The sequence below is a fragment of the Prunus mume genome, linkage group LG6, assembly GCF_029339155.1.
Source record: "Prunus mume cultivar Tortuosa linkage group LG6, ASM2933915v1, whole genome shotgun sequence".
NCBI classification, from domain to species: Eukaryota; Viridiplantae; Streptophyta; class Magnoliopsida; order Rosales; family Rosaceae; genus Prunus; species Prunus mume.
In genome coordinates this window covers 14,654,741-14,680,380 of record NC_142703.1, presented here as the reverse complement: position 1 = coordinate 14,680,380, position 25,640 = coordinate 14,654,741, and the positions used below count along the sequence as shown (strand labels likewise).

Below are 25,640 nucleotides of genomic sequence, written 5' to 3'. Positions count from 1 at the left end.
GCGTTTTTACCTTCCTCTATTTCCACTCCCTCCCCAGTTTGGTAGAGGTGAAAAACAAACCCACTCACTCATGGCTCGTGGTGTGGGACCAGACATGTTTGCTTAAATGCTAATTCTTTCTCGAGCTCTTTTTATTTCTTTGTTCATTTGTGTATTATTAATATTATATGTGCAAATACCACATGACACATGTGGGAACTTATATATATATATATATATATATATATATATATACACAACAAAAGGTTGTATGATGCATCATATATTAATACATTGATATAATGTTGCACCTTCCTTTCTCATTTTGTGTCTCTGTTGGGAATATACAAGAAAGAAGATATGGTAGTTGTGATGTATCTTGTGCACCCACAAGGTGTGATATGACAACCTAACTATACTTGTTTTGCATATTTCCTCATACCGATTGTGTTAGAGTCGGTCGTGTATGAATATGTGTGCAAATTCATAACTTAAATGAATGTAAATTCTATTATGAAATTCACTCACATACATTCATGATCTGTGACTATGTATGATTAATTTTAAAACTCTTCTTTCTCATATGCATACATAGAATCATTGATTAATACTACGTATCCGTATCTAGTTGAGCTCATATTAATTTTTTAACCACTGGCGGATTCACATCTACAACATAACCCCTATTATTATTGCAACGACCCAACCCAATTTCCACTTTGAAACCGGGCCAATCCCGCTTTAAATCGACACTGTATTTGTGGATCGAAAGACGAAAAAATACCCAAAACAAAAACATAAACCTCGAGCCCTAACTCGTGGTCGCGCTTAATAATCGTAGGCTGCCTACGACTTTTCGAGGATCAAGCCACACGTAGTTCTTTCCTCTCGTTTGACCGCAACTAGTTCGTTATTTTGTAATCGTTTAAATATCCGTAAACATACTCTAGGGCTGACATTTCTGAGTATCCGGACTCGCTTTACGATCCACAAATACTATACGATCTTGGAAATACCTAGATTAACATACTTGAAATTGACTACGATCCAACGGTTCAAACGTATAGAACCCAAAATTGCATACTAGGCGAGATCCGTCGGGTTCAAACGTTATCCGAATTAAGATCCGTGAAATCCTATGCGCTCGTGAGGACTAGGAGATCACTTAGAACTGATTGTGGTCCCCACCCTGCTGCCCACGCGCCGCCACACGCTACCGGCAAAGGCGTGCCTAAAGCGATAACGCCGCCGGAAAATCTCAACATCTCGGTTCAAGACTCCTATCCTAGGTAAAACACCCTATTTGGAATCACTTTGTTCTTGGACCAACCCCAAAAAGTGGCCGGAAATGGCCGAACAGTGACTCAAAAATCGGCTGAAACCTAACTCGTAATCGAGCTATTTACGCTAGGAATTTCTGAAATCCTACCCAACCAGCAGCTAGAGCATGAAAATAGCTAGAAAACTATACCTCACTCGTCTGACGGTGGCCGGACGAAGGAGAACGAACGCTGGAAGTTCTCAAAAACCGGCCCAAATACCGCTTTCGTGGCTGTTTTGCGACTATGGCGGAGGATCATGGCGGCGGGGCTGGGTTGGAAGAGAGAAGTTTCGTGGTTCATTTGGCACTGGTATTGCCTGAATCGGTGGTCGGAGCCGAGAGGAATCAGCTCGTAAAGTCGGCTCGTTCTTCACAAACCCGTAAAAATCTGGTTTATAAAATTTGAAGTTCAGAACTCCTTCAAGCATAACCCGTTTTGAGTCTACTACAAGTCTACGGACTCGCTTTTGTCGCGCTTCACTTAACAGTACAACTGAATCCTCAAATTCCTTCCCGGTCAAAAAGTCAACTTTTAAACTAATAAAATATTCTAGGGTATTTTAGTCTTTTTCTCAAATAAATTAATAATTAAATATTAATTTTAGGTTTGGGTTATTACAATCTACTTCTTAAAAAATTTCTCATCGAAATTTACTTACCCATCACTTAAAGGTGAGGGTACTAAACCTGCATCTATTACTTGATTCTCAAGTCTGTTCTTTTGAAATCTGATACTCACCTATTGCATCTCAAAATCAGAATTATAAGACAATCAATAAAATCTGGAGGTCACACATTTATGTCTCAATACCTGAGGTGGCTTAAGGAAATATAAAGCTCTGTAATAGATCTGATAAATAATCAATTCGATTTAACTATGTTGCCCTTACTCTAAGATTTAACTAAAACCCTTTTTCCCTCTCGAGTGTCGACACTGCTAATGTTGGGTGTAAAAGACTAGTTTACCTTTTTAACTGAATTTAAATAAAATTTTAATGTGACTTCTACCAAAAATTCGCAGAGTCTCCCAGAATCAACATTTCCCAAAAATTTTCTACCAGAAACAAGTATATATGTTTAAATATATATCTATATCACAACTGCCAGCATGTATCGAATTATATCCAAAAGGAATCAAGGATCATAACACTCAAGCCTCAAAGTTGCAACAATTCAAATAAATGAACTTGCTCATAAAATTCATCTCAACCTTCAGATCAAACATAAACTCGTAATCTCATTCAACAGCCTGTAACTTAAAATATTTAAAAGCATATAATAAGATACTGAACTCATGCATTCCTGCTTATACATAACTTACTAAGCAATACTCTTGCTGAAAAAAACATTGAATATATAATTCATCCTGCTTTGTAATCCTTGCTGGACTCAGTGAGACATTTGGTCAACCGATCCGCACACGCTCCTACGGTCCGAGAACTGTAAGACTCGTGGGGCAAAATATGCTAGAAATACTGGAACTGTTTAATACCATATCCACATAATAACAATTACAGTCAACAATCTAAATAACATAAAATAAGATAAATTAAAGCAATCTGGATGAAAATAAAATAAAATAAATAAACTTTGAATAAACTTGCATCGAACTCATTTAAAATTCATAAGTAATCATGTGTGGGTATATGTATGTATATATATATATATATGTAGATGTAATGCTTAAGAAGATAATGATAACTGTATAAAATCCTCTCAACCTAGGCGTACTTCATAGCTGATCCACAATTCCGATATCCATCAATTCCTCGATAACTCCAATTCCGGCAGGTCTCGAGGATACAAAATCAACCCGAGCCGCAATCGATATCCGCCAATTCCTGCATGTCTCGAGGATACAAAATCAACCCGAGCCGAATCGATATCCACAATCTCGCAGTGTCTCGGTGACACAAAGTCAACCCGAGCCGAATCGCAGTGACTCGGGGACCGTAGTCACTGATCCGCAAACCGGTGTCTCGAGACAACCTCTCAATCCGAAGCCGCAATCGGCACCACACGGTCAAAGCGCCCTCAACTCGTGGGGCAAAATAATCGATCGTCTCAAGGCAATCGGGTACTTTCACTGGGTTTGAAAACCATAATCGCTATTTACACAAACTTTCGATAAATTGGTTTTCAACTGAACTTAAAAGATATACATATATGCAACAATATATACATATATTTATATGTACCAAAATCTGATGAAAACCAAAAATTAAATTTCTTCCTTTTCAACTCCTGAATATATGCACCAACTACTTAGCTAACTGGTTAACCACATTTCTCTTTGCTTAACATGTCATTCCAATATTAAATTTATTATATGAACAAATATAAATAGGTGATAAAAAAAGATAATGAAATACTCATCTTGCTAAACCTCAGTTCTCGACATAAGTGTGTATATACAAAAACATGTATAACATGATTTTTATATGAAAACCTCAACAAATTTCTCAAATCTTTCTAGGTGTCTGTTTACTCACCCACTCCAATGAAATAAAATAACCAAGCAACTGCCCAACAATTCTCAAAATAAGGATGCACATGTAGTGCTGTGTCTACAGGAAGTTAACCTATCTGCTCTGATACTAATTGCAACGACCACCCAATTTCCACTTTGAAATCCGGCCAATCCCGCTTTTAAACCGACACTGTATCTGTGGATCGTAAAAGATGAAAAAATACCAAAACAAAAACATAAATCCCGAGCCCTAACTCGTGGCTGCGCCTTAATAATCTGTAGGCGCCTACGCACTTTCTCGAGGGATCAAGCCACACGTAGTTCTTTCCTCTGCTTCTTAACTCGCAACTAGTTCGCTATTTTGTAATCGGGTTTAAATATCCGTGAAACATACTCTAGGGCTGACATTTCTGGAGTATCCGGGACTCCGTTTTACGATCCACAAATACTATACGATCTTGGAAATACCTAGATTAACATACTTGAAATTGACTACGATCCAACGGTTCAAACGTATAGAACCCGGAAATTGCATACTAGGCGAGATCCGTTCGGGGTTCAAACGTTATCCGAATTAAGATCCACGAAATCCTATGCGCTCGTGAGGACTAGGAGATCACTTAGAACTAACTGTGGTCCCCACCCTGCTGCCCACGCTGCCGCCACACGCACTGGCAACAGGTGCCTAAAGCGATAACGCCGCCGGAAAATCTCAACATTTCGGTTCAAGACTCCTATCCTAGGTAAAACACCCTATTTGGAATCATTTTTGTTCTTGGACCAACCCCAAAAAGTGGCTGGAAATGGCCGGAACAGTGACTCGAAAACTGGCTGAAACCTAACTCGTAAATCGAGCTATTTACGCTAGGAATTTCTGAAATCCTACCCAACCAGCAGCTAGAGCATGAAAAATAGCTAGAAAACCATACTCACTCGTCCGACGGTGGCCGGACGACGGAGAACGAACGCCAAGTTCTGCAAAATCGTCCCGCCGCTGTTTCGTGGCTGTTTCGGCGACTATAGCTGCGGATCATGGCGGCAAAGGGCTGGGGTTGGAAGAGGGAAGTTTCGTGGTTCATTTGGCACTGGTATTGCCTGAATCGGGGTCGGAGCCGAGGAATCAGCCTAAAGTCGGCTCGTTCTTTCAAAACCCGTAAAAATCTGGTTTATAAAATTTGAAGTTCAGAACTCCTTCACATAACCCGCTTTGAGTCCACTACAAGTCTACGGACTCGCTTTGTCGCCTTCACGCAATAAAGGCAACTGAATCCTCAAATTCCTTCCCGTCAAAAAGTCAACTTTTAAACTAATAAAATATTCTAGGGGTATTTTAGTCTTTTTCTCAAATAAATTAATAATTAAATATTAATTTTAGGTTTGGGTTACTACAATTATTACATATGAAATCACTAAATCACTCAGTGTTTATTTGATGTTGTTTAAGAGCATGCTTGTTATGAGGGCAAATTGTTCGATAAAGTGCCTTAAAAATAGATATTGTGTCAATTTAGGGACCCAAAAGCAACTTAAAAAAGTAGAATACGAACTTCATCTTTCCCACAAAAGAAAAATTTATGAATCCGTCACCACTGCAGCTCGACTTGCCCTCATAATGCTATCACAAATGTATATGATGATCACTAAGTGCTTGCGATGTTTTGACAAAGACTTGTTAGAGTGTGAGTTTTTCTTTGCACATTGGATACAATCTTATTAAATTCTAACCATACATTTATGCCATATTTCTGTATTAGTAAACATTTTGCTATGTTCCCTACCATAACATGCATGCCTCCTGATGAATAGTGCAAGAAGTGACCACCATGTGCCTGAATCATTGTTTTGTGCACACAGACAACACACATATAGAGAATGAGGACAGGTAGTTAAGGTGGAAGCATGATTATCCTTTATCACTTACGGTTAAGAAGCATCAATCAGGAATCAGGATTATGATCAGTGGCCCCTGGACTAATCTCTATCTTTTGTGTTGTGGGACTCACGAGCCACTACATGGCGGTTGTGGTGTGATTTGTAAGCTAAGTAAGTATATATGCATGTATGAGCCGAAGTCCTCCGGACTCCAAATCACCACCAAGGGGTGGGCCCTGGGGGCTATGCTCTGTCACGCCGTGATCAGTGCCTTCAACCAAAATCTTACTTCTTACAGCTAGCCACACATTATTAAGAGACTCATAATTTTGAAAGGGAAATTTTGATAAATACAAAGGAAATATGATTAATTGGGTCCACTGCGAAACATTAATAAAAGGAAAAAAAAAGAAAGAAGAAGAAATGGGATGAGAGAGAGAGAGAGAGAGAGAGAGAGAGAGAGAGAGAGAGAGAGAGAGAAACTACAGACTTTTCTTGATTGTTTGATGAAGAAAAGAACGTTAGGAGGGAGGAGAAAAGGGCAAATGACTTTGCTTATAAACCATCCAAGATTGAACAAAACTTTTAGCTCCGGAAACCCAAAAGAACAAAACTCTGATATGATAGGTACTAAGAACTGTGGAAGAGAACTTTCTTTTTATGTTTATGTTTTTAGTTTTGCTAGGAAGCACATTGTTTAAAGAACAAGTCATTTAAACCATGTATTAATGAATACTAAATGCTGATTATGAATAAAACGCATTCGAACTATTTTTATAAGTGTCAACGGAATCTACCATAGTAGAAAAATGGCAGTGTCTCAGTTCGAACTGCTAAGTTGTGTGTGAAAACACCCCTCTCCCCTCCCTAACGTTTACACAAAAAAAAAGATGTATTTTAATAGGAGAAATTAATTGCTCATAATTTAGCCATGCACATAGACATCCAATGTTGTGGAGTAGAACGTACGTGATGGGACCTAGCCATATGATTGCTTAGTTGTCATGGTAATGTGATAGCTAGGGACCTAGCTGGGTTTTCTTAATTGTAATAGTTTGTGTTTGTGTGTTTTTTTTGGTTTGATGTTAACTTTCCAGCCTCCTCTTGTTGGTCCATTTCTTTCCCTTCCACAACTCATAAAGCTCGGCTTCTGTCGTCTCCTTCATTCCTAGTGATTCGGGTGACTTTTTAGGGTTCTTCTCAACCAACTCAGAAGTGACACGTTGATGCTACAATGCTCCACCAGCTGCGTCAATGGAAAGTGTCGATCATTTGAATCTGTGGATCGTTTTATCACTTTATATAACTTTTTCTTTTTGGGGTTAACTAGGTTTTGCCCCACTATTTTCAAATTCAATCACTGGCATGATCAAAGTTGCTATTGCTTGCTAGCTGCATGAAGGCTGTATATAGCTGTGGTGGTGATATATTTCCAAACAAAATTAGGGTTTAGAGTCTTCAGACTAAATTGTGGAGCAAGGAATACAAGAGCTCTCATTTTCTCACTTCCCTTTCAAGGGGTTGATTGCTTTCAATTAATGCCAAATATATATGACCAATCAGTAGAGAACAGCTTCATTGCTTTTGCCTAACTCCCATGCATTCCAGAAGCAATTAGAATGTTTTATTAATTTTCTAACATCATCTCCAAGAGAGGTGTCAATTTGACATCTTTCCAAACTTCCTATTTTCACGCCAGCCATGTTTGATATGGAGGATTAGATTGAACTAGTCTTATATTCTCTCTAATCCTTCAAATTAGAAAATAATACCCATATTCTTCCTTGATTGCACATAAAATCCAGTCATTTTACTAATCCAATCCAAACTAATCCAGTTTAATGCTCCATATCAAACGTGACCCAATATATCAACTACAATTATTATATTTTATTACTTTCATACGGCGCCCTTTATTAGAAAACTTCACAAATCAATTGACAACCACTTTACATTATCTGTTGGGCCCCTATCAAGTTTCAACTTCTAACCCCTGATTCTTCCAGCTTGGAAATTCTAGCTTGTAACTTGGATAATAAGGTAGCCTGAGAGGCAGAAAGATTATAAGGAGGAGTTTAGAGTGAGGAGCTTATTTGAGAGGTTCAATCCCACCATCAACAAATGTGAGGAAATTAATGGTAGGGGGGCATAGGGCATCTTAGGCCTATGAATAGCTCACTGAGTGAGGTGTCATATATGGACCATAGATATGGACCTTCATATTAGCGACATAATTCATCTAAATAGCAACTTCACTTAAGTTTAATGAAATGATCCTATGACTAATATAAAGGTCCACATTAGGGGTCCATATATGACACCATCACTATAGAATTTTGCCTAAACTCTTCATTGTAAAAGCTCCCCCGAGAATCCGAGTTGTAGCAAAGTTTGATATCTTTGGAGCGCCTTACGCCCAAGAGCCTAATAACTTGAGGTGAACAGTTCAAATAAATCACACCAAAACCTAGTCCAAAGCCCCACACTTGACAGCTTGAGAGCTGGACCTTTTGTGTGAATTTGAGATGATCAGTTCTGCTGACCCATGTCATTGTTGGGTTGGGTTGGGTTTATAAGTAAATGGATCATATTTGATATGGATAATGAGCCTTGCCCATGGGCACATTTGTAAAGAATTATTGTTGTTTTTTGAGTGGCTAACTGTAAAAAGAAAAATGGTTCAAATTGAAGGGAATAAAAACAACCCAACATAAAGGATTAAGGCGGGCTCAGCTACTCTCTCACTCTCACTCACACCCTCAATTCGCCAATTCTCCAACTCTCTCTCAACGCTATCCCTTTAGCAGACTAAACGACATGGCAGCAACAACAGGCCTCATCTCCTCCACCTTCCTCTCCGGCGAGACATCGTCGTTTCCCAACACATCTTTCTCCTCCTCATCCTCCTCTCTAAGGTTTCCCCACCCTAACTTCCCTGCTAACCTGCGCATGGTGCGTATCCCAACCCTCGCCACTGCCTCGAAGCCAGCCACCACCCCCCGCCAGCCCCGCGGCATCATGAAGCCTCGCAAAGTCTCGCCCGAGATGCAAGCCCTTGTGGGCACCCCTGAGATTTCTCGCACCCAAGCTCTGAAACTGATTTGGGCTCACATTAAGCAAAATAATCTTCAGGTTTGCTCTGTTCTTTTATGTTTATTTTAAAGTTTTCATTTTTATCACTTTTTCATGGTGGTACTTGATTTTTCGAAAACCCTTTGGTTTTTTGGGGTTTAAATGGTATTTTCATTTTTTATTTTATGAAAAAAAAAAGTCTGGATAAAGTTATATTGGTGTATATGGAAGTGTTAGGTTTGTTGCTACTGTGCTGAAATTGGTTGATATTATGAATGTGAGTGTCTTTTTGCTTGGATAAGGTTTTGGGGGCATGGATGAAAGGTGGGGTTTTTTGTTGTTACTGCACTTGAGTTTGGTTCTTAATGTGTTTTTAACTGGTTGATATGTTTTTTGTTTGTTGAAATCGACAATTTCTATGTATATAAGAGTTGGGTTTCGTTATTTCTATAGTTGAGAGTTCATTTATGTCGTGTATTTAGATAGTTTTATCTGCTGCTATTATGTGGTTATATATTGGTTCAGGCTATGCTTGGATTGAAAAATGAGTAGTGGTATATACTCTGTTAGAGCTTACTTTGGGATTTTCTAGTTTGTTATCCTGGTTAGATTGGACATACTAGGCTGTCTTTATATGAGTGAAGTTGATCCTTAAATTGTCTGTATTTTGTTTTCTGGATGCTTTTTCATCTGTCAAAGTTGGATGTTTCTAGTATATGTAGAATTATTTAAAATGTATTACTCATACTATTTGAAGTATTGTCTTGTGGTTGAATAATGGCTTTGTTATTACCAACTTGCTATCTCCTAAAAGGTTCCTATGGGATTATCTTATGTGCTTTATGATCATCTTGGGGGATTCTGGATCTGGCTATGCAGTTCTGGCTGTTATGGACTGATAGTTGCATGCTTAGGCTTTGGTTTCGTAATTAAGATGTGTGGCTTGAAAAGCAACCCAATTTGCAGTATAAGGGAATTGTAGAAACTGTTTTGAGTTGTGGAGTTATATACTACCTTTAATTTTTCTTTCCATGCTATATTCTCATATTTGAGGTTTGTCTTCCTTCGTAGTAGTAAGATGGTATTGTTGCTCCAGTTTGGTACCTACATGTAAAAGGAGGTCAAATGATTTTTTGGTTCATGCATATTCTTATTTGGCAGTTTCTGGATTTTGTTAAACTTATTTCTTATGCGATTTTGGATATGGTGGCAGGTCAACTGTTATCTCAAACAATAGTAAATACATCTGCACAGTACATGTGCATGCAACTTTTAAATTCAGGACTACCAAGATTTAGCATTCCAGCTTGTTGCTAGTGTAAAGTTACTGGCATGTAGCATTTTCGAATGCATCTCGCATATGCCAATGGCATTGCAGTTTTTTCACACGTATAAAGCAATTTAAATTGATTCACTCGTTCTTTGCTGATGTGAACTCAGCAAAAACCATGTGGTTGATAAATACTTTTGTACTTTAATTTTTTATTTTTCTCACGTTTCCTTTTTCTCTGAATCTGGTGTATCATGTACTTGAGCTTTTGGGTTCTGCATGCTTATCTTCAAATCTTATTATATCATAATTCCTTTCTTGTGACTATCTAAAGATTCTATTGGATAATAAATATAATATTGTAATTAGGATTCAAGGAATATTGGGTTTTCCCCATTTTGTTTAGGGTTTGATAAAGATAGGATACTTGATTGTGGTTTAGTTTCCCATTATGATTGGGGGTTTTAGTCTATTTAATTAATGATAATGTATCTTATTATCTCCCTGAATTCTTATTAACATTTCTATGTTTATGTTAACTATCTCTAATCTTTCTGACTTGGTCCTTGGGCTTCATTCTTCCAGGACCCTCAAAACAAGAGGATTATAGTTTGTGATGAGAAGCTGAAGAAGATTTTTGCAGGGAAGGACCAAGTTGGATTTCTGGAGGTTGCTGGGTTGATCACTCCTCATTTCCTTTGATGGAGCCCAACCTATGTAGGAGAACAAATTTGGAACTGCGGATCATTTAAGAAGCAAATGTTTTTGAATGTGGGGGTTGTGTTTTGGTACTGGTGAAAAAGCCATGCTGCTGCATTATGCTTCTCTAAGTGTTTAGTTTTTGTAGTTAAGGAACAACTAGCTTTAGTTAGAGATTTTGCTTTTGGATTCCTTGTTATGTGGTGGTAGGCTTTCTATATGCAATATTACTGGTTACTGCTGGATCTGCATTGCTCAAGGGTTTTAAGCTTTGTGGAACTTTGGATCCAAGAGTTTTTAAATGGTGTTATATTTTATCTGTCAAGTCATAAATGGTGTTATATTTCTCAGAAACTTCATGGTATTTGGGTTGAAATTTGGTTATTTTTGAACCTGACATTTCAAACTAACTTTAATGTTGTGAAATTTTTTATGGGTTCGGATCCTTTGCTTTGTTAGGATATGCTTGACTTTTATTATTTACAAGTCCGAGTCTAATCGAGTTCTTAGTATTCCAAAAATGGATTTTAGCCTCCAAAGCCTAAAATCCAAGTCATAGTGTGATTCGACAATCTATCAACTATTTGTTGGAGTTTGAATGAAATACATGAACTTGAGTCTCACATTGGAAAAGAAAAGAAAGTCTCTACTCCGTATAAGTGGGAGTTTTACCACACATGCAATATGGAAGGTGGGATTAGTGGAGTGGAACTTGGGCCTTACCTTTTATGGAAGGTGGGATTAGTGGAGTGGAACTTGGGCCTTACCTTTTGATTGGGCTTCGATTATGTATACATAATAAATATTATTTAATAATTATAGACCGAGTCTTGTGTTAGTATGACGTAACCGGACCTAATCTAGACATGTCTTAGCAAATTTTTTCGGGACAACAAACCAGTTGTTAAAATCTACTTCAAGGCGCAATCAACTAACTAGGGTTAGGTCTAGGTCGAGTTACGTGAGTATCCAAGCCTAATTGAGTCATAAGTGCCCTATAGTAGTCTAGTGGTTAGGGTTCGAGGCTTCATAAAGGTTTTAGACTTGGATTTAGGGTTTGGAGGCTCAAATACATTTCTTGAATACTAAAAACAATTTTATAATAATTGAAACTATTTTTAAAATATATTCGGAAATTAAAAATAATTTTAAAGTCCACAAAATTATTTAAAATAATTAAATAAAATCAATTAGTATTTATTAAGTAATTTATGAAATTAATTAAATTACTTAAATACTAATTATTCATTAAATGAAGAATAATTAAAACATAAATAAATAATTAATATAATTAAATAAGACTAAGATATTACTTAATTGTAAATATTAAACTAAACAAACTAATTTTGTATAAAAAACATAAAATAAAAGTCCACAAAATAATTAAAATACTTAAGAACTATTTATTAAGTAATTTATGAAATTAGTAAAATATTTAAATACTAATTATTCACTAAATAAATAATAATTAAAACATAATTACTAATTAAAATCATTTTGTGCAGTACATCCGCTTTAAAATATTTTAATATATTTTAATAGTATAGCCGAACGGCTATACTATTAAAATATTCGTATATATTTAAAGAGTATAGCCGGTCAGCTATACGCTTAAAATATTAATATATTTTAAATGTATAGCCGCGCGGCTTTACCTTTGATAAATTCATATATAAATATATATATTTAATGAATATAGCCGATCGGCTATACTCTTTAAATATTAATATGTTTTAGAAGGATATGAGAGAGTTTTTAGAACCGACTGCATGTCCCTGAACAGATTACAAGACACATCATCTGGAATTAATTCACTGTCACAATTTTATAGACAATCACACCAATTTATGAAAGATTGTGGTAGAATTTTAATTTTTCTGAATATAAATACAATTAAAATAGGCAAGAGAGATGTAAGTTATCTTTGTTGACAAGGTTTAAAATGACGTTTAGTTTAATAAATTTCTAGTAAAAAAAGGAAAAATTAAAATAGCGGGAGAATAATAGATAAAATAAAATAAAATATCAAGGTCCTGAAAATAAAATTAAAAAACACTCCCATCTAAAAAAAAAGAAGAGAAAAAAAAGAAAATATCTGACTGCTCTCAAAGTCACAATTTCCCTCGAAGATATTCGTCTTCGAAGAGAAGTTGCTTGTAGTACCAAAGCCTCACACCCAGCCACTGAACTCCAATTTTCTCACTCTATCTCTAATGGCAGAGCAAATAGCTCTCCCTCTGCTCCTTCACAACCCACCACCCTCTTCAAGACCCTTCTTCCAAAACCACCACCAAAATCAAAACCCAGCCACACCAACACCACCGCCACTGCCTCCACCTCCACCGATGCCAGTAACCCCTCTTCTCCAAGAGCTCCTCCTCCACCCAAACCCCTCAACCCCACAAACCCAAAACCCCACCTCCCCTCCCACCCTCCCCAGAGCACGCACTCGCATCGGCAAGTCACGTGACTCCAACCGCGGCAAGCCCTGGTCCCACCACCGCCTCTCCTCTCAAGGTCAGCATATCCTCCACTCCTTTCTTGACCCACAATTTGATTCTTCTAAAGTAGATGAGCAGCTTCTGGGTTTAGTTGATTTGCATAGAGATGAATTTGGTTCTAGCTTGGACTCTCTGTCTCTGGACGTCCTGGGTATTGTTAAAGGTTTAGGCTTTCACAAGAAATTCGACTTGGCAATAGATGTGTTTGAGTGGTTCAAGAAACGTGAAGATTGTGATTCAATTTTGAGTGGTTCTGTTGTTGCTGTGATTATTAGTATTCTGGGAAAAGTGGGCAGGGTTTCTTCTGCAACTTCTTTGTTTCAGAGTTTGCATAAGGATGGGTTTGCGCTTGATGTTTATGCTTACACTTCTCTGATTACTTCTTGTGCCAGTAATGGGAGGTATAGGGAGGCTGTTACTGTTTTTAAGAAAATGGAGGAAGAGGGTTGTAGGCCCACATTGATAACTTACAATGTGATTTTGAACGTGTATGGGAAAATGGGTATGCCTTGGAATAAGATTAGAGCGCTTGTTGAGTGTATGAAGAGTGCTGGGATTGCCCCGGATTCTTATACTTATAATACACTTATAACTTGTTGTCGCCGCGGTTCTTTGCATGTGGAGGCAGCTGAGGTTTTTCAGGAGATGAAATCAGCAGGGTTTGTACCCGATAAAGTTACGTATAATGCGTTGTTGGATGTGTATGGAAAGTCTAGGCGGACTAAGGAAGCAATGGAGGTATTGAAAGACATGGAGTTTAATGGGTTTTCTCCAAGCATTGTGTCTTACAATTCACTGATATCAGCTTATGCAAGAGATGGTTTATTGGAGGAGGCAACAGCCTTGAAAACCCAGATGGTGGAGAAGGGGATTAAACCCGATGTTTTTACCTACACCACCCTTTTTTCAGGATTTGAGAAGGCTGGGAAGGATGAGCCTGCAATGAGGGTTTTTGAGGAGATGAAAAGTTCTGGTTGCAAACCAAACATCTGTACCTTCAATGCCCTGATTAAGATGCATGGCAACAGGGGAAATTTTGCAGAAATGATGAAAGTTTTTGAAGAGATCAAGATATGTAAGTGCACCCCTGATATTGTCACGTGGAACACACTTTTGGCAGTGTTTGGCCAAAATGGGATGGACTCAGAAGTGTCGGGAGTGTTCAGGGAGATGAAGAGGGCAGGGTTTGTTCCTGAGAGGGATACTTTCAACACTCTAATCAGTTCATACAGCCGGTGCGGTTCATTTGATCAAGCCATGGCTGTGTATAAGAGAATGCTAGAAGCTGGTGTTACTCCAGACCTTTCTACCTATAATGCTGTTTGGCAGCACTGGCTCGAGGTGGGCTTTGGCAACAGTCTGAGAAAATACTTGCTGAAATGCAGAATAGTCAGTGCAAACCCAATGAGCTTACATATAGTTCTCTGCTCCATGCTTATGCCAATGGCAAAGAAATGGAGCTCATGCATGTTCTTGCTGAAGAAATATACTCTGGTGTGATTGAACCCCATGTTGTGCTCTTAAAGACACTTGTTCTAGTTTTTAGTAAAAGTGACCTTTTGATGGAAACAGAACATGCCTTCTTGGAGCTGAGAAGAAAAGGGTTTTCACCTGACATAACTACCTTGAATGCGATGCTGTCAATATATGGCCGGAGGCAGATGTTTATGAAGACAAGTGAGATTTTGAAATTTATGAATGAGATGGGGTATACTCCTAGCTTGACAACTTACAATAGTTTGATGTATATGTACAGTCGCTCAGAGGATTTTGAGAAATCAGAAAAGTTTCTAAGGGAGATTATGGAGAAGGGAATAAAGCCTGATATAATTTCATACAACACTGTCATTTTTGGCTATTGTAGAAATGGTCGTATGAGAGACGCTTCACGGATATTCTCAGAAATGAGGGATGCTGGGATTGCTCCAGATGTAATCACTTATAACACCTTTGTGGCAAGTTATGCAGCTGATTCTTTGTTTGTCGAAGCTATTGATGTGGTCCGCTACATGATTAAGAATGGCTGTAAGCCAAACAAGAACACATACAACTCCATTGTAGATTGGTACTGTAAACATAATCGACGGGATGATGGAGTTAAGTTTGTCAATAACCTTCGCAATCTTGATCCACATATTTCTGATGGGGAGGAATACAGATTATTAGACCGTATTAAAAATAAATGGTCATAGTTAGTTTTTCCTCTATGAATGGGGTTGCAGCTCGATTGGCTTATTATTAGCCTCGAACACTTTAATGCATCAAGTCCTTCATTACCTCTTTCTATGCTCATGTTACATATATTTTGTTTGGGCATTGATACGAGAAGGATGTAATGTTGTTGTTGTACATGATTTTGTTGTTTCTATGGAAGGCTAGCTGCAGGATATTGTGAATATTTTGTATCCGAGGGATTATATGTTTGTTCAACTCAATATATATGGTCTGCGGCAGATATTGTATAGATCAGCTGAGATGAAAAGTAGTGGCATGCTGAGTAATTTCAAGGTACATAACTCTAAAACAACCACGGATTGCCAATATCTGTATTATGACGGTAAAAATTGTGAAAATCTCGTCCCCGTAAGCTTGTAACAAATCATGGCATGACCATTGTATGATTAATGGTTGAACATTTCCATTTCTGATTTTGGAGTTTCATCGAAGGTTATAGTTAAATGGTGTAATCAATCCATTTCTGGATCTTCCTTATGCTTTCTTATCTGTCTATTAATTGATATTAAGTTTTGGTTGCTTGGTCAGGATGAGTAAGATGGGTTGATGAAGTTGTGAGATATATATTACTATCAGGCCCTTGATCGTTTTCTTGCAAGTAGAAATAGATGTGGTTGCTCTTTGCATAATTGCATGCAATCTGGCCCATTATTGATGGTGAGAAAATGAACAACAAAAAGACAGGGAAGGACTCTTGGTAACCAAAAAGAAAATATACACGCAAGATTGATGAAGCAAACGTGCCCTACTCTTCTGGTGAATTATGATAAGAGTAGAATTCATGTTCAATATGATAACCAATACCATCATGAACAAAAAAATATCCAATCACTTTGTCTGTTTTCTATACGTCTGTGTGGGATGCAAATTCATGTAAAATGTGTTAACATGCTTCCTAAATGTAAAATTATGACAATCTCTATTTTTTTTTTTTGTAAGCTATTTAATTATGCAATTGTCGTAAGAGGTTTGTAATTCAAGTGGATAAACAATTAGTTCTGCATCTGAGTTCAAGCTTTCACTATTCTCCATTAGTGTATAGATTAGTCACGAATGTAACTCCATTATGTGCGAATTTGTACTAAAGATGCAACCAATATGGAAGGCGGAGACTCTCCCAAAAATAAAACTTTTCCTTTGGAGAGCTCTATTTGGATCCATATCAACCAGACTTGCTCTTTTTAAAAGAAAAATTGCAACGGATCCCACTTGCCCAATTTGCGAATGTTTTGAAGAATTGGTGGAGCACATTCTTTATCTTTGCCCGTGGACTCAACTTGTGTGGTTTGGCTCAGACCTCTCCTACAAAGTTGACCCCCCGGAGGATCTCGACTTTTGATAGATGGATTGAAGGCATTATTTCGATCCCTGGCACCTCAAGAACTGAAGGCAAATTTTTATTATCTTTTCTCAGGTTCTTGTGTTGGGAAATCTGGAAGGCAAGGTGCAACTTCGTTTTTAATGGGTTTAGCCCTGATCCGAGGCTTGTGATCACCCATGCTAGAGATGCTTGCTCTGAATACTTAGCGGTTGTCTCCAAGGTTGATGCTAGAGGGAACCTCTCTCCTGTCCATCATGTCCAAGGAACCCGGTGGTCTAAACCAGGCCCAAACTACGTAAAATTCAACTTGGATGACTCTTGGCTTCTTGGCACAATGAAGGGCAGCATTGGCATTGTGTCTCGTAATTCCTCTGGGGATTGGTGTGGTGGTCTTGCCTCCCCACTTTCATGTGTTTCATCTCTTAGTGCAGAAGCGGCAGCAGCTCTTTGTGCTTTACATCTTGCTAAAGACGGGTTTTATGAAAGTCATCTTGGAGACAGATTGCAAGGTGTTAATAGATGGCATCACTAGAAATCATGATAACAACTCCTGGGCTATCCTTCCTCTTATTGACGAAATCCATGATGTGGTTTCGAGCTTCGAAGAGGTGATTTGGTCATGGGTGCCTAAGAGTGCAAATCGTGCGGCTCATGCAGTGGCATCGATAGGTAACAGAGCTATGGAATTGCAAAGTTGGGTCGACAGACCACCATTGTCTCTTGTCGGGGTGTTAACTTCTAATGGTTTGCCTTGTCCACCTTTTGTTGCTTCTGCAGTTTGGTTTTAATTCCTATTAGTAGCTAGTTTGCTGGGTAGGGACTGTTGTTCTAGGCTCCGGTGGAATCTACCTATGTCTGACCCTGCTTTTGTTAGTTTGTTCTTGTGTTCTGCTGGCTCCTTGTGGCTTTTGCCTTCTATTTGTATTTCTATTCCCTGTTTTGGGGTTTTATGAATACAACATGAATTTCAGACCCCAAAAAAAAAAAAATAACCAAAAGGTTTCTTGAAGGAGTTTATAAAATCTCATTTTACAACTGTGACTCAGACTCATGACCGACAAATCACATTAGAGGGTGAGGAAAGCCATAACAGCAAAACCAAAATCAAAACCAGACATGAATTGCAGTAAATGTGGATAATCATGAGCCACACATTGAAGGAAAATATTTTCCCATCTCCCAAATATAAGAGAGAGACCAACAACGTACTAAACTCAGAAACTAGTAGTGTAGAAGACACTGGAAGCAATTTGAGACTTTTAGTCAATTTGGGCGCAACCAAGACAGGACAACAATGAGCCGGTGGTAGTCAGGAGCCATAGGAGCTGCAAAGGTAGGACTTTCTCCACAAACCCATCAATTTTTTTTTCCTTCAATTCATCCATGATCATATGCTAACATTTCCCTCCCAAATAATCACCAACCAGAAAACGTTTGATCCCAACGATGCACCACCCAAGTACCAGAGCGTGGCACTGGTGGCCGGGGTCACGGGGATCGTGGGCAACAGCCTTGCCGAGATCCTGCCGCTCCCCGACACCCCCGGTGGGCCCTGGAAGGTCTACGGGGTTGCCCGCAGGGCCCGCCCGGAGTGGAACGCTGATCATCACATCGAGTACATCCAATGTGATCTCTCAGACCCTCATCAAACACATTCTGAACTCTCCCAACTGACCGATGTCACACACATCTTTTACGTCACTTGGGCCAGCAAGCCCACGGAAGCAGAGAACTGCGAGGCCAATGGCAACATGTTTCGAAACTTGTTGGATGCTGTGATCCCAAATGCACCAAATTTGCAGCACATATGCTTGCAAACAGGTCGCAAGCATTATATTGGTCCATTTGAAATGTGGGGAAAATTTGAGCCTCATGAGCCTCCGTTTCATGAGGACCTCCCAAGGCTCAACGTGCCCAACTTTTACCATACATTGGAGGACATTTTGTTTGAGGAATGAAGAAGAAGGAGTGGTTGACATGGTCAGTTCACAGGCCTATTGTGATTTTCGGGTTTTCGCCTTATAGCTTGATGAACATAGTGGGGACTTTTTGCGTTTACGCCGCGATTTGTAAGCAAGAGGGGAAGAAGAAACTGACGTTTCCTGGGAGCAGAGGATTTTGGAACGGGTACTGGGATGCCTTGGATGCTGATCTGATTGCTGAGCATGAGATATGGGCAGCAGCAGTTGATCCTTATGCCAAGAATGAGGCTTTCAATTGCAGCAATGGGGATGTGTATAAGTGGAAGCATTTGTTGGGGGTTTTGGCAGAGCAGTTTGACATGGAGTTTGAGGACTTCGATGATGATGACGAGGGAGGATCGAGGCCGAGCATGGGGGAGATGATGAAAGATAAGGGGCCAATGTGGGATGAGATTGTGAGAGAGAATGGTCTGGTGCCTACAAAATTGGAAGATGTTGGGAATTGGTGGCTTGCGGATGCTATGTTTGGGGTTGATTCAACTATGGACACTATGAACAAGAGCAAAGGGCATGGCTTTGTGGGGTTCAGGAATTCAAAGACATCTTTTGTAACTTGGATTGATAAGATGAAATCTTACAGACTTGTTCCTTGATGTGGTGGTGCCCAAGTTTTTTTCTTCTTGTTTTTGTTCCTTAGTCTTGTTGGCTTGGTTTTCTTATGCTGTTGTAAGTTTTTACTTGTAATTGTAATTACCAAATCTTGGTGATGATGGTTTATTGGGTTTGTAATTTTGTGTAGTTTTTTTCTTCAAGAAAATGGAAAATATGATGCGAAAGATGCTTAGCAAATCCTATATAATGGCCCCAAAACACCAGGAGGGTGAACCGCATGGATGGTCTGAATTAGAAGCCTGAACTTGTCTACAATATCATCACCAACCTGCAGCTCGTGAGCAGTTCTTGGATGCAAATTTTAGTTCCTTCGTCAATCGCACTTGAACTAGCTGCCATGCTTATGGCTAATAAGTAGTTAAAGTACATTTCCGATTAGAGATGCCAGAGAACCGTTTTTAAACCCGAGGAAAGATCTAATCTACTTGTGGAAATGCTATTTCATAGTTTCATTTGTTGCTGTTGTCTGACATAAATAAACAATTAAAGGGAAGAACTATTTCTAGATGCCTAGTAGCCAGCCTAGTAGGCAACTTGGAGAATTCACAAAATGCAAACGAACCGAGAAGGTTTTATAAAGTAAATGCTTCAATAAGAAGAAGAATGAGGCGATTTCAGATCATGCTGGTAGCAGTTCCAAGCACAGAATTCATGTAACGTTTAGAAACTAGTCCATCAACATTTCCATAACCTATATTGGAGGCACCACCTCTATATTTCTTCCACTGAGAATGTTAAAATTCAGATCATGCTTGCAGTTCATGTAAAACCAGTTCAATTGTCACCTGCCGTTGCGGCATCTTCAACTCCTAATGCTACGTTTCGACTGTCCATGTTTGTTGGAGTTCGGAAAGCAGTAGAGCCAACTCTTCATCGGACACCTTAACTTCAATGCACGCTCCCAATGATGCAGCTAGTTGATGTTTATGCTGGAAAAAAAAAAAAAGTAAAAATAAGAGAGGAATCTCACAGAAAGCTGCTCTCCTCTGTTTACAATGTCATAGAAGATACTTCTCTTTGTTCACCCTATATTCTAAGTGATCACCCCAAATTCTAATTTAAATTTTCACATTTATAAGAAAATTCCACTATCTTTCCAAACTACCGTTAAATACACACTCAGCAGAAAAAATAAATAAAAACTCATCAACCTCACACTCTACATCCCGCGATCTTGCCCATCACCAATCTAAGTTGACCTCAACATCACATTACTTAAAAGAGATAAAAACAATTTTGTCAAATGTGTAGCATCATTATTTTATTATTAATTTTCTTGTTCAACAAAGCAAACCCATGTGGCAATTTCCAGATTACATATCAATCAAAGGCTTAGGCAGGCATTGTTTTTTTGCTTCGCAGTGACGGTCTTTTTTTTCCCCTCCAGTTTTGTTTCTTTAATTTTGATTTTGATTTTGATTATTATTAATTTTGATTTTGATTATTATTATTATTAATTTTGATTTGTTTGATTGATTATGAATTGTCTTATTTAGGATTTGTAAAGAGAAGATGAGAGTGTAATATGTTTCTTAGATTGAAAGAGAAGAGTAATCTAGCAATAGGGTGTAGAAGAGTTTGTGTTTTTGTAAAACTTAATATGAAGAGTGGTGGGGTGTATGATGTGTGTGTATAGATGTACTAGGGTTAAGTATTAAGTTGGATGACATTTTTTGTCCTTTTACACAATAATAAAACTTAAAGCTTAATGATTTAAGAATTGAGATAAAAATAAAATAAAATGCGGAGTTTAAATATAAAAACTCAAACAAAAATGTTTCCTTAACGAGTTTATCACATTATTACAACTGTGACTCAGACATATAACCGACAAATCACATTAAATGCACATGCATGTAAAACGTACCAATTGTCCAAAAAATTCAAATGGCGATGCCAAACCGAAAGCAAAACCAGACATGAATTGCAGGTAAAAAAGGATAATCACCGGTCAAAATTTGGAAAAAAAAGGATAATCACCAGCCAACAATTAAGGATAAGATTTTCCCATCTCCCAAATATAAGAGACCAACACACAATCCGACCATGAACCAACAACATAATAAACTCAGAAACTAGTAGTGTAGAAGACACTGGAAGCATTGAGACTTTGAGACACTTGGTCAATTTGGGTGCAACCAAAACAGCCCAACAATGAGCTGGTGGTGGGCAGGAGCCGAAGGAGCTGCAAAGGTAAGCACTTTCTCCACAAACCCATCAAATTTTTTTTTTCTTCAATTGTTTGAGTTCCAATCTCCATGATCATCTGCTAACAATTCTCCTGCAAAAACCATAAACAACCAGAAAAAGTTTGATCCCAACGATGCACCAGCCAAGTACCAGAGCGTGGCACTGGTGGCCGGGGTCACGGGGATAGTGGGCAATAGCCTTGCTGAGATCCTGCCGCTCCCCGACACCCCCGGTGGGCCCTGGAAGGTCTACGGGGTTGCCCGCAGGGCCCGCCCGGAGTGGAACGCTGATCATCACATCGAGTACATCCAATGTGATCTCTCAGACCCTCATCAAACACATTCTGAACTCTCCCAACTGACCGATGTCACACACATCTTTTACGTCACTTGGGCCAGCAAGCCCACGGAAGCAGAGAACTGCGAGGCCAATGGCAACATGTTTCGAAACTTGTTGGATGCTGTGATCCCAAATGCACCAAATTTGCAGCACATATGCTTGCAAACAGGTCGCAAGCATTATATTGGTCCATTTGAAATGTGGGGAAAATTTGAGCCTCATGAGCCTCCGTTTCATGAGGACCTCCCAAGGCTCAACGTGCCCAACTTTTACTATACATTGGAGGACATTTTGTTTGAGGAAGTGAAGAAGAAGGAGGGGTTAACATGGTCAGTTCACAGGCCTAGTGTGATTTTCGGGTTTTCGCCTTATAGCTTGATGAACATAGTGGGGAGTTTGTGTGTTTACGCTGCGATTTGTAAGCACATAGGGAAGAAACTGAGGTTTTCGGGGAGCAGAGGAGCGTGGAACGGGTACTGGGATGCCTCAGATGCTGACCTGATTGCTGAGCATGAGATATGGGCAGCAGTTGATCCTTATGCAAAGAATGAGGCTTTCAATTGCAGCAATGGGGATGTGTGTAAGTGGAAGAATTTGTGGCGGGTTTTGGCAGACCAGTTTGACATGGAGTTTGAGGACTTTGATGATGATGACGAGGGCGAATCGAGGCCAAGCATGGAGGAGATGATGAAAGATAAGGGGCCAGTGTGGGATGAGATTGTGAGAGAGAATGGTCTGGTGCCTACAAAATTGGAAGAGATTGGGAATTGGTGGTTTGTGGATGTCATATTTGGGGTAGAGTCAAGTGTGGACAGTATGAATAAGAGCAAAGATCATGGCTTTGTGGGGTTCAGGAACTCAAGGACATCATTTGTAACTTGGATTGATAAGATGAAATCTTACAGACTTGTTCCTTGATGTGGTGGTGGTGGTGCCCAAGTTCTTTTTTTGTTTTTCTTGTTTTTGTTCCTTTGTCTTGTTGGTTTGGTTTTCTTATGCTGCTGTTATAATTGTTTAGTTAAGGTTGTAATACAAAATCTTGGTGGTTAGGGTTTATTGGCTTTGTAATTTTGTGTGAATTATGAATTAAGTCCACGAATTTTGGTCTTACATTACAATGATTTCAAGTCCCTTTATTTTGGTAATTCAGCTAGATGCATCACTTAAGGACAAATCAGTACAAACAATCCAAATGTATTTGTGGGGTTATTGATGAGGGCATCTTTGCCAAACCCATTTGGGTTTACAAAAGAAAGAGATGAAAGAGGAAGTTATTTAATTTGGTCTTTAAATCTGGCAAATTTTGATTCCTGCAATTAGTTTCTAACTTTTTCTCTAAGTTGTCCAGGTTTCAGTAGGATTTCTAAGTTCCCTATTTTATTTAGGTTAGAATTTCTGTTTTAGCAAGGGATTTTTTTAATTCCATTGTCTCTGAGTTTTAGTTTGCTATAAATACCCCTCTCATGTAATTCATTAGGGAGTTAAGTTGTTGAGATATTAAGAAAAGTTTATTTTCCAGAGATTCCTTGGTGTGGAGCCAAACCCCTAGAGTGATTCCAGACCTATCCTTATTCGTTCTATTTTTTGTTTTCCATTGTTTTCGCTTCCACTAAACTAATACTCAATTCACCCATATCCTACATCAGTTATCCAACAAATCAAGACCAAATTAGTACAAATTTGAATTGGTCACCTTGAGCACAACTGAAGCATCAGGATATAAATTATTGGACTAGAAAACTGTTTAACCCAACCATATAAATCCACTACTGTAAATCTCTACCATCCAAAGATTTTGTTATGGCCAAATGTATTTGTCAATTATCAACCTGGAAGATCACTTCACAAAAGCAGCAAATAGGGATTTTACTGATTCACATATACAATCAATCAATTATCAACCTGGAAGATCAATTCACAAAAGCAGCAAATAGGGATTTTACTGATTCAACAATCAACCATTTTTTCTACAACAAAATGGAAAATGTGATGTGAAAGCTGGTTAGCAAATCCTATATGATTTCCCCAAAGAACCACATGGAGGGTCTGAATTACAAACTTGTCTACAATATCATCACCACCTGCATCTCATGAGCAGTTCCTGGAGACAAGACATAAACAAATAATTAAAGGGAAGAGCCATTTCTGAAACATGACAACTGTTTTCTAGCACAGGTGGTTTTATAAAGTAAATGCTTCAATAAGAAGAAGAATGAGGTGATTTCAGATCATGCTGGTAGCAGTTCCAAGCACAGAATACATGCAATGTTTAGAAACTAGGCCATCAACATTTCCATAACCTATATTGGAGGCACTACCTCTATATTTCTTCCACTGATTATGTTAAAATTCAGATCATGTGACCTGCTCTTGCGGTACTCTTCAACTCCTAAGTCTAAATTTCGGCCATCCACGTATGTCAGAGTTTAGAAAGCAGTACAGCCAACTGTTCATCAGACACCTTAACTTCAACGCATGCTCCCAATGATGCAGCAAGCCTTGCAGCTAGTTGATGCTTACACTGGACAAGAAGAAACAAAGTAAAAAACGAACAAACTTGTTATTTTCTTTAGTTTCAGGGAACTAAATAATGATAAGCAATTGAGGAATCTCACACAAAGCTGCTCTCCTCTGTTTACAATGTCATAGAAGAATGAATAACAAGCACAATAGTGCTCAGCAAAACAGAAGTACTCCTCCTTCCTCCGGGATTCTCCTACGACCTAACCAGACAACATAAAATGAGAACTGGAATTTAAGTTTTCTTTCTACTTAAGAAGTCAACATAAATTTATAATTATTTGGCCCAAACAAACATGATTCTTTCCCCTGAATTGATTTGCATAAGTTACCAAATTTCTTATTTTTGAAAAGAGTTACCAAATTTCTTATCTTTTTGGCTGAACATGAACATTGAACAACTAAACAAATTCCAAGAGATTTCTTGGCAGTTCCAGCCATAAAGATAAACTTGTTGCTCAAATTTCAAGTAATCTACATTCAAAATTCTGTCCAAACTGCTTCAATGTGCATACCTGAAATACTAAATTCATTTGAAACCCAGAAAGTGATATGAATAAAAGTCAAACCTGAAAGATGGAACGTCCACTGGGCTCACCCAAAACCTCTTGACACCTCTTTGATCCACTATCCTTGTTGCCCTCTCCAAGTTCTTACCGAACAAGAAATGCAAGCTGAATTTTGACCGCAACAGACATTATTGGAACAAAATTTTCAGCTTTTCTCATAAGGGTTTAACAAAGAATTTGAAATGAGATGCGACTAACATGGAGAGCTGATCATCGGTCACTGTCCCATTTCAGCCATTTCAATTAGGTCCTTCTCATCAATGCCGACATTATATTTATAAAAAATGAAAGCAAAGGTTATGTCTTTTAAGTGGGAAATACTCAAAAACAAAAAAGAAGAACAAGAAAACAAAAAACAAACAAATTAGGAAGAGAAAAGAAGGAAATGAGGAAGGACCTGAACCAGTTGATTCAATGGCCTTCCAAACTGCCTCTGCAACCAAGCTACTTGCACTCATATTCTCACTTTGCCACGCCCTATAAAAGATGGGTTTGATGATAGAGCTTGGGGAAATTCAATAAACAGGGCTCCAATTCTAGAATCTGATTGGGTTCCCAAGCTGTTTGACAATAGCTTCTGCAGAGATGAAGCATCTTTCTCACGGGAATGAACCTTTCCACTAAATTTTGAGAATTGAGACCGTTTAGTTGTAATTTTTATTTTTATTTAGAAAAATTTTAATTTAGA

The 25,640-nt window shown here is 38.5% G+C and overlaps 4 protein-coding genes and 1 pseudogene across 5 annotated transcripts; 4 read left to right on the top strand and 1 right to left on the bottom strand.

The window, feature by feature from the left end:
• Window positions 1-7,990: 7,990 nt before the first annotated feature.
• LOC103335183 (uncharacterized) lies at window positions 7,991-11,037 on the top strand. The gene is made up of 2 exons (XM_008238192.3): window positions 7,991-8,774; window positions 10,570-11,037. Exons 1-2 carry the CDS (start codon window positions 8,460-8,462, stop codon window positions 10,684-10,686), a joined length of 432 nt encoding a protein of 143 aa, XP_008236414.1. The 5' UTR covers window positions 7,991-8,459; the 3' UTR covers window positions 10,687-11,037.
• A 1,723-nt stretch (window positions 11,038-12,760) lies between these two features.
• LOC103335184 (Pentatricopeptide repeat (PPR) superfamily protein) lies at window positions 12,761-15,648 on the top strand. The gene is given in 2 exon segments (XM_008238193.2): window positions 12,761-14,502; window positions 14,505-15,648. Coding segments are annotated over 2 exon segments (2,478 nt in total). The 5' UTR covers window positions 12,761-12,896; the 3' UTR covers window positions 15,377-15,648.
• A 2,152-nt stretch (window positions 15,649-17,800) lies between these two features.
• LOC148916214 ((S)-8-oxocitronellyl enol synthase ISY1 pseudogene) lies at window positions 17,801-19,451 on the top strand (annotated as a pseudogene). The gene is made up of 2 exons (XR_016127720.1): window positions 17,801-18,073; window positions 18,168-19,451. The product of XR_016127720.1 is annotated as a (S)-8-oxocitronellyl enol synthase ISY1 pseudogene (transcript).
• A 1,864-nt stretch (window positions 19,452-21,315) lies between these two features.
• Window positions 21,316-22,973, top strand: LOC103335185 ((S)-8-oxocitronellyl enol synthase CYC2-like). Its single transcript, XM_089053897.1, has 2 exons — window positions 21,316-21,527; window positions 21,639-22,973. Exons 1-2 carry the CDS (start codon window positions 21,489-21,491, stop codon window positions 22,779-22,781), a joined length of 1,182 nt encoding a protein of 393 aa, XP_088910023.1. The 5' UTR covers window positions 21,316-21,488; the 3' UTR covers window positions 22,782-22,973.
• Window positions 22,974-23,785: 812 nt separating this feature from the next.
• Window positions 23,786-25,591, bottom strand: SSN2 (zinc finger SWIM domain protein). Its single transcript, XM_008238195.3, is given in 6 exon segments — window positions 23,786-24,384; window positions 24,479-24,586; window positions 24,953-24,984; window positions 24,987-25,057; window positions 25,151-25,172; window positions 25,350-25,591. Coding segments are annotated over 6 exon segments (396 nt in total). The 5' UTR covers window positions 25,411-25,591; the 3' UTR covers window positions 23,786-24,282.
• Window positions 25,592-25,640: the final 49 nt, after the last annotated feature.